Genomic DNA, 13,248 nt, shown 5'->3' on the forward strand with positions numbered 1-13,248 from the left:
CAGCAGAGGCGCCGGCTTGGGCGAGGCTTATGTATCTGTTGTGGCTGGAGTACAGGGGAGGAGCGAGAATGTGGGCCCAGGAGGTGAGGCTGGGTCCCGTAGGCTCCAGGGAGCCACTGATGCTGTCTGAGCAGATGGGTGATTGACCTGTGCAGACAGGGCTTTGGAACAGGCCTTGAGCACAGGGAGGTGGGCGGAAGAGCCAGAGGCCACGGCCGAACTCTCGGCGAGGTTAACAAGTTAGCTGAGAGTAGCGCTGATCCCCCCAGGCCAAGAGGGGACCCCACCACGCCCCTGCATGTTGGGATGTGGAGGGCTCGCAGGAGGCCAGGCCCCTCCCCTCTGCCGGCCTAGGCCCTGGCACCTGCTCCTCGGCCCCTTTGGCTTCACCCCTCCCCACTCCCCTACCCCAGGAGTGAAAACGCAAAGCCAGCCTTTGCTGGGGCGGGCGTGGGAGCTACCACTCTCAAAATACCAGCTTGATGTGGTAGCTTGGCAGCCCTGCAGGACCCTGGGGGCTGAGGCTTGTCTGGATGGTGCCGTGGGCTTGGCCGTCACCATCCAGAGGGAGCCTCTTTCCCCAGGCAGATGGGACTCAACAGGAAAATTTCTGTTGCTCTTCTCCAGAAAGCTTGGGATTCCGGGATCGAGGAGGGGGCTTGTCCTGCAGAGCAGAGCACCTCTGCCCTTCAGCAGAGCCCTTGGATAAGGAGAGGCCAGCGTCCAGCTGTGCAGACGGGACACCCGCGGCTCCAGGGGAAGGGCCTCCCTGAGGGGCGAGCGGAGATCAGAGGCGCCAGTCTGGCGTGAGGCGTTAGGGCTCCTGCACTCGCCCACCTGTCCTTGCCCTCTGGCGCGCTCTGGTTCCTCCGGCTCCCAGGCGCTTGGCTTCGTGGCTCCATCTGCACCGAGCAGCCTTCCTGCTGCTGGGTAATCAGTCAGCAGCATTTCGTCACTTGTCCGGACGGGGCTCCAGGTCCTTGACTGCGCAGATGCTGCAGAGAGCAGCCGGGCCCTGGAGAGGGGCCCGTGGAGCTTGTCATGGCAGCCGGGCTGCCTGGGAAGCTGTGGTCCCCTCCCACAGGGAGAATGGTGGGGTCCCAGGACAGAGCCCCCCAGCTCCCCATGGAGTGCTAACTCTGCTCCTCACAGGCCCAGGAAGGCCATAGCAGGGCTGAGCTGGGGTCGGGTATGGGCCACCTGGGCCCTGGGGAAGAGAGGCTGAGCATGGCTGTAGGGCCAGGGGGTTCCCGGTCCACCCACTTACTAGGGGCGCGTAAGGGCTTGTGTCCCCTGTGCCTGCTTAGAGGAAATCACCCTCCCCTGCTCCTCAGTGCCCTGGCCCACCCTGGTCTCCCAGAAGTTCATGGGCAGAGTAATAAACGCCGCCAGGGACCCCCCCAAGGGCCGCCCAGGGAGCCAGGTCCTGGGCACGCAGGGATGTGAGCACAAGTGTAAATTGCATGGCGGCTGCCGACTCGGAGGTGAAAATGAAAAGTCTTCAGGCAGCGGCAGCAGCAGGCACAGCGGGCTGGGGTGCCAGCCACAGCGGACGCCTCCCTCCTCACTACCCCCGCACCCCGTTCCCCTTTCTGCAGTCTTCCCCAGGCTCCTGCCATTCAGCGGGGCTCCTAAGTGGCCCTGGGCTAGACCCGGCCCCCAGGAGGCCATCATTGCTCGCGTCCATTATCTTTCCTAACTGTCTGACTAGCGTTTATAAAAATGAGCCGTGCTTTGTGTTTTCTGATCTTAACATCTGTGGTAGTTTCTCCATTGATTTTTGGGGGGGTTTTCAAGTATATAGTTGTCTTATCTTTAAGCAAAGGTGTTTTTATTCATCTTTTCCAGCTTCTCAGTTCTTTTGAGATCCTATTCCAATCTCTTTATCTTACAGTTGGGGAGGTTGAGATCCAGGGAGAAGCCCCCCATCCGCCAGTAGCTAGGCTGAGGCTCTGGGCTCCTGACTAGAGCTCTCTCGTCCACCTCCTGCCCTGTCTCCGCTCTCCCTGATGGCCCCTTCTCACTCTGTCCTCTGCCTGCCATTTTCAGAGCTTTGGGGAGGTGCTCAGTAACCCTTTCGCAGGCTCTCCCTGCTGGCACCGCAGGGCCCCGAGAGCTGTCTCCTTCTGTCGCCTCCCACCCCGCAGACAGGTTCAGGTTCTGGGCCGAGGCTGTTGGGAGGCCCAGTGGGAAGGAGAGGGGGCCAGGGAGGGGGAAGTTGACAGAAGTTCCAGAGCAGAATAATAACAATGTGTCACATTCCAGCCACTACCCCTGCTGTGCCTCCCCATCACTTTGCACGTGCAATGCAGGCCAGCTGCCTAAGGGGCCTCTAGGGTCTGAGCCCCGCTCACGGGGACTGCTGTGTGCAGGCGGGTGTGCGTCCATGTCTGTGTAATTAAAAATCAGCATGCCTCGCTTCACCCAGCGAAGAGATGCCACCACCTCGGGTGGGATGCAACAGCTGTTTGCTGGCTGCGCGGCTGCCCAGCTGTCCAGCCTGCCACAGACGGATGGGCCGGGCTGGGCAGCTCGGGGTGAACAGAGAGGGCCAGGGCCCCCCACCCCAGTGGGCCGGAGGTGGCAGTGGAGATTGGGTGGAGATGGACACAGCAGACCTCATTCCTTTCTGGGCCTAGAGCACATGGAGGAGATGCGTGACCCAGTCCTGGGCCTGCACTCGTTACCGCGTCCTTTTGGGGGTTTGAGGTCACGGAGCTCTGAGTAGCCCAGGAGTGAGACCCACTCTCCATCTCTACCCGGGCCTGACTCTTTGCCCCCCACACCTGCCCGAAGCAGAACGCCAGGCGAAGGTAGTTCAGGCCCTGTCTCCCCGCCCCCCACTCACTAAGCCCTCCCGGCGGGGCGGAGGGGCGCTGTGGGCCTGTGGGCAGCCTTGGCCCAGCTGCTTGGCCCAGCTCGTCCCCCACTCGGGAGGTGAGCACCACCTGAGGCGAGGAGGGGGTGTCGTGGTGTGTCCCCGTGGTGGCCGAGGCAGTGGCCCTGTGGCACTGCTTCTTCCTTTGCCCGCCAGCACCACGGGCGGTGGGGTGAGCCAGTGTGGGTGCAGGGGTGGGGGGAGTGCTGGTGACTGAGATCTCCTGGAAATCCCTGCATTGTGGGCGGTGTCCCACGTCTCCCCTTTGTTTCTGCTTGTGGGAGGTCCAGGTGGGTGGGGAGTTTTGGAGCTTTGGGGACTAGAATGCCTCTATCCTGTTTGTAGCAGCTCCAGGTGGCACCTTGGCCTGATGAGCTGGCTTCTTCCTGTTAGATGGGGAGGATTGTGGACATCCGCATCTCTTCCACCGTGGAGAGGGGCCCAGTGGTCCCTCTGAGTCTGCGTGTGGGAGGGAGTTGCCCTGGGCTGTGGCATCATCCGATGGCCAGTGGCTTCAGTGGCCAGAGTAGGTTCCCCTGTCCTGGTGATGCTTCCTCGGGCCTCACCTGGCCATGGGAAAGGGTGTGCCCAGGGCTGAGAGGACTCCGGGTCCCGTTCACCAGCAGTACCAGCCCAGTGTGGCGTTGACCTGGCGTCCTTGGCTCTTGGCAGTCTGCTCTCTGAGGGCTCCCTGGGGCTAGCCGAGGGAGAGGCAGCTGGCCTCGCCTTCCTTCAACAATTTTCCAATACTTACCGGCTCATCAACGTGCAGCGGGGCCCCGAGAGCTGGCCCGAGGCTGCCCTCGCTTCCCGAGAGGGGAAGGTCTCGTCCTCTCCCCCAGTCACTTAGGGACAGGGGGTATGGCCAGTCCTGCCTCTCACCCTCCATCCCCAGCTACCACTGGATTCACTATTGCTGAGTGAGCAGAGCACAGAGACAGGTCTCCCAGGGGAGGCTGCAAGGACATCCGTGAGCCCGTCCCATGCCCGTGGGCCTGGGTTGGAGGTTTGTACCTTTGCCTTCTTCCTGCCCCTTCTCTTCTGCCCCCAAGTCTGAGTTTTGACAGGACCTAGCGTGTGTTAAAATGATTTGGGGCTGAGCTGTCAATGAGATTTTAATTAGCTTCGTGCCTCCCTCCACAGAGAGTGCCAGGGGCCTCCAGGTGGTGAGGGTAGGGCCGGGCTGGCCTTTGGCATGAGGCTGTCCCTCCAGGGGCCTGGGAGCAGGCTTGGGCAGCGGTGTTCCCTGTGTGGGGTGCTGCGAGGAGCGGGGACTGGGCAGGGAAGGAGGGGTGCGTAGCCAGGCCACCGTTTTCTCTCCCTCCTCTGTTTTCCCTGTTCCTCCGTTCTCCCGATGGCTTTGAGATGAAGGCTACAGCAAGGATGGAGGATACAGTTTCCATGGCAACGGGGCTGTCCACAGCCAGGCAACTTCAGAGCTGGGCTCTCCGGAGGAGGCAGATGCGCAGAGCAGCCGCAGAGCTGCCTCCCGCCTGCCAATGAGGGGGCTGACAGAGCAGGTGGCAAGGGTGGCTGCCTGGTGCGGCCCACCGTGATGCCCAGCTCGGAGGGGAGGTGGAGAGAGCACCGTTCCCTCTTATTATCCCTGTGACTTCCAAAAGGGGAACCAGGCAGGCGGCCTGAGTGTTGGCAGAGGTTGGGGTAGGGCTCCACTGTCCCCGGAATTTCTGGGTGAGCACAGGCTCTGGTTCCTGGGAGCACCCCCAAAAGCCACCTGTCTACAGCCCTCGAGAGATGGGCCACCAGGTAACTGATGGTCATGAAGGGGCCTTCCCTTTGGATGCTTGGAATGCCCAGGGCATGGAGATGCTGGCGAAGGTCCCGTCCTGATGGGCTTTGGGAGCCCTCTTCCTTTTTCTTCCCTCTGGCCAACAGGGAAGACCTGACCCTTCGGAGGGCCACCCTGGCCCTGGTGACATGACCCATTTTATTGAGTGGGGCTTGGCTTCGGCAGATGCCCACCCCCAAGTGCTGGCATTAGAACGGCCCCAAAGCCGGGTAGCTCCTGCCTCCCGACGTGTTCTCGGCCCACGTCCTCCTCAGGACCAGGGCTGGTGTGAGTGTGTGGGCAGGTGGGGAAGCGGAGGCAGCCATCGGTGTACCCAAAGACGGGAGGGGCCAGGGGTGGGCTCCGGAGATGGCCCAAGGAGCACCCCAGGCTGGCAAAGAAAGATCAGACTCAAACTGTTAAAAATGATTTTCCTTCACTGGCCCCACAAGTGTCTGGGCTAGAGGGTCCCACTCTGCGTTTGAGCACAGGGAGACTTAGGATAAAAGTCTTCGCCTGGGTCATCCGTGGAATCAGGCCGAGCTGGCCTGGCCATCCACCCCCACGTGGCCTAGATGCATCCTGCCTCCAGCCGGCTGCTGAGAGCCCCGGCCGGAGAAATCTTTTAGGCTTATTCTTTCCTCTCTCCTCCCAGGGGCTCTTTTTCACCCCTCTTCACTTGCTTTGATTAGAGGGGAACCCTCAGCCTAGGCTCGGCCAGGCAGGCGGACGAGCGGAGTCCTGGAGTGGCCTCTCCCCACCGGCTGCTCAGTGTCTCATTACCGCTAAGTGGAAAGCTCACTTCAGAGCTCGTGGTGGGAGCCAGGCGGGCGCTATAAATAGCCATCTTGTGAAGGTTGGCGGGTGAGCGGTGACAGGCCAGGGGCCTTGCGGTCATCTTAGTGGGTAATTGCGCTCTGCTGTAGGAAGGGGCGGGGCTCAGGAGCAAGCTGCAGCTGACCCTGTTCTGACTGTCTCTGCCTCGGCCAGCTCTGGCGCCTCCCCACCCACACGCGCTGCGGGTTGGGGAGCTTCGGGCTCTGCGTTCAGAGTCGTGGAGTGCCTGTCTCAGAACTTGGGACCCTATCAGCTGGTACTTCAACCCGCTGCGGAGTCGAGGATGACGACCTGTTAGACATACCCGTTCCGCTTGCCTGTCCAGCCTCGGGGCTGCCCCTCAGCCGAAATTATGGCCCTGTTGTAAGAAGGGCAGCGACCCAACCACATCCGATAGTCTCGGAGGCTGGCATAGCCCTGAACTTGCAGTGGGGTGGGAGGAGAAGAGGGATTTAGCTGGCCTGGAATCCCTGTCCAGGACTTGTCAGGAACGTGTCTGCAAGGGCAGGGCCTGGAGGCCTGAGGGTCAGCGCGCTGGCCTCTCCTGGTGTCTGTTGGTCAGTTGGTCAGTCAGTGTTGTCTAGGCTGGAGAGGAGGTCAGGGGTCCTGGGATGGAAGTTGTGGCAGGTCACATCTTGGCTTGGCTTGGGCTCTTGGGGCTGTAGTTTGTGGGGTCCCTGTCCTGGAGTGACCCGGTATGCTAAGCTCCATGGCTCTGCAAGACCAGTGCTTTCTGAAACAGACACACACGTAGGATTGGCAGTGCCAGGCTCTGGGGTTCTTTTAGCTCCTGTCCTAGGACATTGTCCCCAGGACCCCTAGATCCTCAGACCCCTGCCCCCCTGGAGTTTGGGGTCTGCCCTTAGGGGCTCCGTGTGCCCCCTCAGCAGGGCTTTGCAACTGGAGGGGGATTGGGGCAGCAGGCAGAGTCCCCTGGGACCCGGCCATGGTCAGTTGCTGGGGCCACTCGGGGACCAGCAGGTCAGGGGCCCTGTGGGGCTCATCCTTCCCCTTCCTCCCTGACAAGGAGCGGAAGCTGTGTGCCCACCCTCGGCTGGAGATCTACCAACAAGACCAGATCTACTTCATGTGCCCACTGGCACGACAGGGAGACTTCTATGTGCCTGAGGTGAAGGAGACAGAGCGGAAAAGTCGGGGGCCTGCCGAGGCCAGTGACACGCAGGTGGACGACACAGGTACGGAGGGTGGGGAGCGAGGCCGGCCTGCCTGGAGCCCTCTCTCCGGGTGTGCGGGACGTGGTCGAGGAGGCTCCTCCTGGCTGGGCTGCACTGTGGGTGTCCAGTGTCCACCCCAGGACTCAAAAGCAGAGTTGCCTATTCCCAGACACGTGGGTCCACGTGTGTGTGGGTTCGTGCACGTTACTCCTGGCGACACAGACGCGAAGATTCTGCCCGGATTCCCTCCAGAGGCAGCAGGAGTACCCTTAGGGACACAGATCACAGACAGCTGGGTGCTCGTGGTGGGTGGGGACTGAGGCTGCTCGGGAAAGGCGTCACTTGGGTGGGCTCATCAGGAAGTAAGATTGGCACTGGATCTGGAAGGTAAGAAGCGGAAGATGTTCTCCTGCCCCCCGGCATGGGGTCCCACCCAGAGCCAGCCACCTCCCTGCCAAAGAGCAGCCGGAGAGCGGGCAGAGGGGGCCGCTTCGGTGCCCAGCCCCTGCCACTGCAGCAAGCCCTCACGCCCTAGGTCTTGGCCAGAGGATGCTTGCCCGCTCCCAGCCCTACCCCCGTCATGACCTCTTGTGACCATGGGCTGTCCTCATGGGTAACATCCCGAGGAGTGGCAGGGGGTCCGACCCTCGGCTGTGCCGGCGGGGCCTCCGTGAGTGGAGGCCCGTGAGCTGGGGGCGGTGCAGGCCAGGTGGGCTGTCCTCATGGGTAACATCCCGAGGAGTCGCAGGGGGTCCGACCCTTGGCTGTGCCGGCGGGGCCTCTGTGAGTGGAGGCCCGAGAGCTGGGGGCGGTGCAGGCCAGTCAGGGGCGGTGTCCCTCATCACTTCCTTCTTTAGGAGGCTCCCTCTGTCCATCCAGTCTTCAGCAGCCAAGGTCACCCCAGAGAGGCATGGTTGGCAGGGGTGGGGGTGCTGAGAGGCAGTCTCCACTCCCTAGGGACTGTGTCCAACACAGTTAGCTTCATCTGCCACTTAATTACCTCCGTGGGGCACTGCTCCCACCCGCCTGGCGGTACCCGGCAGACACTCTTCAGTGTCCCTACTGTGGGCACGGGGTGTGTCACAAGGTCAGCGGGCCCAGGCAGTACTCATTGCAGGAAGGGGAGAGCACCTTGGCCTTCCTTCGACCTCTCTCTGCTGCCTCCCCCCCCTCTTTGGCCCACCCACCCAGCCTCCCTCACACACAGTGCCTGCCGGGGTGGCAAAGGACTCCTTGGCACCCGCCACAGCCGGCTGCAGCCAAGGCTCCCACACCCCTAGCTCTTGGCCCTGTCCTCCCCACCAGCCCGCCCGCCCACTCCCTGGTGTGGGGGCCGCGAGATCTGCCCCTCTCTGACAGGGCCTGTCCTGACACCCGGGGCGGACTCTGGGAGTCTGCCTGCCAGGTGCATGCCACTTACATGGCAGTGCATAGTGGGTGCCCAGCCACCCAAGGCTTGGCCTGTCCCTGCCTCCCTGCTGGGGCCCCTCTCAGGCTGGGAGGTGAAAGGGGGTGATTAGCTGCCTTGTGCCTGTTATTACATTGATGTATTATTTAGCTCCAGGGAGGCGATGAATATTTGATCTCCTTGCACTGGCTGTGGGCAGCAGAGGAAGTGGGACTGGGGTGAAGGTGGCAGCTTCATTCCCTGCCCCAGCAGCCCTGCGGGTATCGGTACCCTGGGACAGCCCCAGGACTCGGGGACTTCCTCCTACGTAGACTGGTGGGACTGGAGGGGCGCCGCTTCCCTGCCTTGTACTCCTTTGCCAGAAGTGTCCACATGTCCCTAGGGGCTGCCCTCCTCCCAGCATGCTGGGCCCTGGCCGGAGGGGGAGCCCCTGGTTTCCTTCCTCTGATCACTTGGAGCCCAGGAGCTGGGAGGCGGAGGAGGTTTTCATACCTGGATCCCAGCCAGCGGGCAAATGGGCAGGAAGAACATGATGGTTTAAGAGGGCCAGGCCCCCTCTTTTGCTTCTTCCAGGCTGGCAGCCCCTGGGACACTGATCATCATTTAAGGGTCGAATGAGGGGCAGATGTCCTAAGCTAGGGTCAGTGGGAACCACCCCTAACTCTGGGTGTGGCCCAGGCTGTACCCTGGGAGCCATGACTGGGGTCCCAGCAAGAAAACTGAGTAGCCTGGCGCTTGCAGAGCAGAGCTCACTGTACCTCTGCCAGTAGGGCCCAGGGAACATCTTCTTGGGGCCAAGGGGACTGGACAGGGAGCAGATCCCAAATTCCCCCACCCCCACCCTAGACCCCAGCTGAGGCTCAAAGTTCCAGGACAAGTTGAAAGGCCAAGCAGTCCCCAGCTGCGCCTGGCCCGGGGCTCCATCGCCATGGAGACAGGATCTGGGGAAGCTGGCCCCTTCATCTTCTGTGATGTTCAGAGCTGCCCCTTCCCGCTCTCACAGGAAGGCAGGCACATCAGCCGTCCCTCAATCCACAGTCCTACGCACAGTAGGCCTGAGCTCCTGGCCCCTCCTTGCCACCCCAACTGCTGTCAGTGCCTCTGATTTGGGGAGAGGAATTGAGGGGTTGCTCCTCAACAGGGCAGAGGAAGGGCCGCTTCCTGGGGGACATGTGGGTGTGGGAGGGACAGGCTGGGGGGGTCTGGACCCTCAGCCCAGCTCAGCACTGTGTCAGGGTTCTCCGGCTGCCAGTGGGGTGCTCCCTAGGTCCCCTTCTGCTGCTTAGTGGCTCAGGAACCAGCAGCTGTTGGGGGTGAGCAAGGGCTCCTCTGGGTGACCCGGGCACAGAGGAGAAAGCCCTTAAAGTGCTTCACCCCAGCACCCTCCTTTGGGCAACCGATTGGGGATCTCTCAGGACTTCTTCCCATTCATGCCCTAGCCTCTCCTCAGATGGGGGCTCAGCATGGCCCAGAGGTGGGGGCCGCTGACTTCCTGGACAAGCTGCTCCCTGCGGAACCCTGCATAGGGGGAGGAGGGCAAGGGAGGAGGCTTCCTGGTCCATTCTGTCCTCACGCCTGTGGGCAGTGTTCTGTAGCTGGCCATGGACAAACATGGGGGTGGAGGAGGGGCCACCACTCGGGTCTTTGTTCTACCCTCGGCCTCTCACCTCGGGGCTGAGTGGTCCTTAATGGACTTTGGTGGTGGGGGGAGGGGGGAGCAGCAGGCTTTGTGGGAATGCAGGGAGCCGGGGCTGATTCGGGGCTGATTCGGGGCAGGGAGAGGCATGCACAGCAGGCTGCCCTCCTTCCCCTCCCCCCCTCGCTCACCCCCAGTCACTGCAGCCCCAGTCAGGGCAGAGGGCAGCTAGAATGACCCTCCTGAGCCTGGGGCGCCTTTATTATTCATGAGCTACTGGGCTGGCCGTAGAGCCTCCGTCTCTCTGCGAGGAGGGGGTGGGGGTCCCAGCTAACCTGTGCTCCCTCTTCCTGGCACAGGAGCTGACACAGTGAGTGACACGAGTTCTGTAAGCCTGGAGGTGGGTCCTGGCAGTCGGGAGACTTCAGCGGCTACACTGTCCCCTGGGGTGAGCGGCCGTGGCTGGGATGACGGCGACACCCGCAGCGAGCACAGCTACAGCGAGTCGGGCGCCAGTGGGTCGTCCTTTGAGGAGCTGGACCTGGAAGGCGAGGGACCCCTGGGGGAGCCAAGGCCGAGTCCTGAGTCGGAGCCCCTGGGGACCCCCAAGTGGCCCCGGGAGCTCAGTACCCCTGAGAAGGGCGAAGAGTAACCCATGGCCCGCGCCCTCCTTTGGGGCAGTCACTGAGGAACTGAGTAGACTCTTCAGCCCTCTTCCTCCTTCACCTTCCGGCCAGGCTGGGACCCCGACTTCCGCCGCCGGCCTCTAGCTAAGCCTTCTCCTCACTGCCCTCCTGGCTCCCAGGGCCGGGGAGGCCGTGGACTGTTTTCTGCAGCCAGCCCCTGGGCTGCTGCCTCTGTTACATCTTTTTTCAGATTCTCATTGGAGCTTCCAGGACTCGGAATAAAACAAATGATTTTCTTGTTTCACCTGGATTTGGGCTGTGCATTTGTTTGTTCTACCTTGGGGAGCCCTGTGCAGACAGGCCGGGAGCAGGCAGGGGCACCCCCAGCCTAAGGAAAGGAAGGAACAGGGCCCCGTGCCCTTGAGTGGGGGGAGAAGGAGGTCTGGGAGGCCCTCCGCTCCCTGCTCTGTGGCCCCCAGTGGACAGCTGTCCGTCCATTACAGCAGTCCCAGAGGCTCCCCTGAGCGGCTGGAGAGCAGGGCAGGGGGCATGAGAGCTGAGCACGCCCGGGTGGGAAGCTCCCAGGCCTTCGTCTGCCTCCAAGGGGTGCCTTTGTGTCTGTGGCTCGAGCGTGCCTGTGCTCATGCTGGCATCTGCCCAGCAGGTGAGGACATCTCACTAGGCTGGCCGGTGTCTGCGTACTGCCTGTGTACATGTGCACACACACGCCTACCTTTGGTTCTGCGTGTGTAACCATGGGTGGGTCTGCTGGTGGTGGTCCCAGGTGAGGCTCTGCCTATGTGGGCATCAGGATGTGACTGGCTGGGTGGGGCTGTATTTGTGTGGATGGCTATGTGCACGCGTTGCTGGGCTTTGTGTGTCTAACTGCGTGTGATTGTGTTACAGGGCTATGAGGCGGGCTGGCGAGCGTTGCTGTGGGGGCCGTGCCCTACACTGCTGTGTGTGTGTGGCTCTGTGTCTGTGTACAGCTCTTGTGTGGGTGTGTGTTCATGTGCAGTTTTCCTGTGTCTACACGTAAAGCTGTAGGTCTGTGCAGCTGTGTGTGTGTGGACATGTCGACGTGTGTGGCCATGTGTTTGTGACTCCATGTGTACAGCTGTGTGTGTCCACATTTAAAGCTGTGTATTATGTCTGTGCATATGGCTGTGCCGTGGTTGTGTGTTTAGGTGTATTGCCGTGTATGGCCGTGTGAGGCTGGGGGTTTACAGCTGGAGTGGGGCTGCAGAGCCGGGTGTGTAGCTGCGTGTCCACGTGTTGGTGATGGGACCACGCAGCCCGCTTGCTGCCGGCCGTGTAGTGGGCCTCTGGGGCTGGCGCTGTGTTTAGAGCCATGATTTTTGTGGGCTGCCTTGGCGAGTGGGCTGGGATTGCTGTGTGCCTCCTGCCTCCTCGGCACCCTGCTGCTGTCAAGCCCTGTGCTCCAGGGGCCTGGCCCATCACTCGCCTATCCCAGGGAGCAGTCGCTCTGAGCCGGCCAGAGAGGGTGAGAGCAGCCAGAGCGAAAAGACAGCCCGTCTGTCTCTCCCGCCTGTCTGACAGCTCTGAGCCCTCATCCCGCTGCCATATCACCTCCCATCAGCCATGGAGTTTGTTTGTTTGGGTGTGATGTGTTTGTCTTTCACAGCTGCGCTCCTTCCAGAGCAGTAGGGCATCGGGTTTCTGTGTCCTGGGGAAAAGCCTGTCCTTCCTTGCTGTCACTACTCCCCCATCTACCGTGTGCACATGTAGGTGTGTTTGCTGGAGGGGCCCAGGCTTGGCATAGGCTCATTAGCATGTCCGAAATAGCCTCGCCTCTAACGACACCTGTGGAAGAGAGGGCAGCGCCAGGGGGACGTGTATGGGGTCCACACCGTCTTCTCTGAGCTGCCCTCCCTCTGCTCCTGAGCACTTGTTAGCGTGTGTGCTTGCTGGGGGCAGATAGCACAGGTCCCCTCCCCACACCCTTCAGCGCAGTCTGGCGCCACAGCTTATCTGCCACCCCTGTCCAGGGGCGTCCTTCCCCATTCTGCTGCAGGAAGGGAGAAGAGTCCACACCGTCTTCTCTGAGCTGCCCTCCCTCTGCTCCTGCTGCCTCCTACGCAGCAGCGTCTCAGGTGCCTCCTTCCCAGCTCCTCCCCCCCCCAGCCCCAGCATGTCTCCCAGGGTTGACCGTTGTCTTTGGCCCGGCAGCACCCCCTCCCCACCCCAGGTTGCTGTCTCTTTACCATAAATAATACCCTTTGCGCATGAGGGTAGGGATTAGTGGGGGGTAGGGGGAAAGTCGAGGCTGGGTGTCTGGATATGTGTGTGGGGGGGGGAGGTAGCTTTAAAGGTCGTCTGCAGGAAGAGGAGGTCCCAGATTCCTCTGACCTCCCACCCCCCGCCAGGTCTTCCTCTTAGTGACTCAGGCCCCAGCTCTCACATGGGGCGGAAGACACATGCCCCCACCCTGGGTCTGGCATGTGGACTAAGCTGCAGTCCACGAGTCAGGGGGAATGGCTGTTAGGGCAGGGACAGACTTGTGTAAACACTCCACCCACCTCCTACGTGCCCCCTTACCTGTCCCCCAGTGGTACCCCACGACCCTAGGGCCAGCCCCTTTGCTCTAGCAGATGGGAACCCACAGCATTGTGCTGTTCTCCCGGGGCTCAGTGACCTTCCCAGCCCCGTGCCCCGTGCCCCGTGCCTACTGCTCTCTGGGACGCAGTCTGACTGCGGGGTGGAGGGCGCCGCGAGGCACCTGCTCCAGCGCAGAGCGGGGAGCGCCGGAGGACTCAGCACCACGCGGCGGACAGCTCCGGGCCGGCGGCCCCGCAAAGAAGCCGAGCCGGAGGCGCAGGGCGCGGGGCGGTGGAGGAGTCTGGAGGGAGGCGGAGGCTGGATTGGGAGAGGAAGAGCG

The 13,248-nt window shown here is 62.0% G+C and overlaps 1 protein-coding gene across 4 annotated transcripts in view; it reads left to right on the plus strand.

The window, feature by feature from the left end:
* Positions 1-10,659, plus strand: part of TEX264 (testis expressed 264) — a 27,306-nt gene extending 16,647 nt beyond the window's left edge. For all 4 annotated transcript variants that reach the window (XM_025044851.1, XM_015587151.2, XM_015587150.2 and 1 more), the window contains 2 exons: positions 6,532-6,700; positions 10,083-10,659. In XM_025044851.1, coding sequence (XP_024900619.1) covers positions 6,532-6,700; positions 10,083-10,375 — 462 coding nt within the window. In that variant the 3' untranslated portion in view covers positions 10,376-10,659. The remainder of the gene's footprint in view (positions 1-6,531; positions 6,701-10,082) is intronic.
* The last annotated feature ends 2,589 nt before the right edge of the window (positions 10,660-13,248 follow it).

The sequence above is a fragment of the Pteropus alecto genome, unplaced genomic scaffold (genome assembly GCF_000325575.1).
Source record: "Pteropus alecto unplaced genomic scaffold, ASM32557v1 scaffold53, whole genome shotgun sequence".
Taxonomy (NCBI): Eukaryota; Metazoa; Chordata; class Mammalia; order Chiroptera; family Pteropodidae; genus Pteropus; species Pteropus alecto.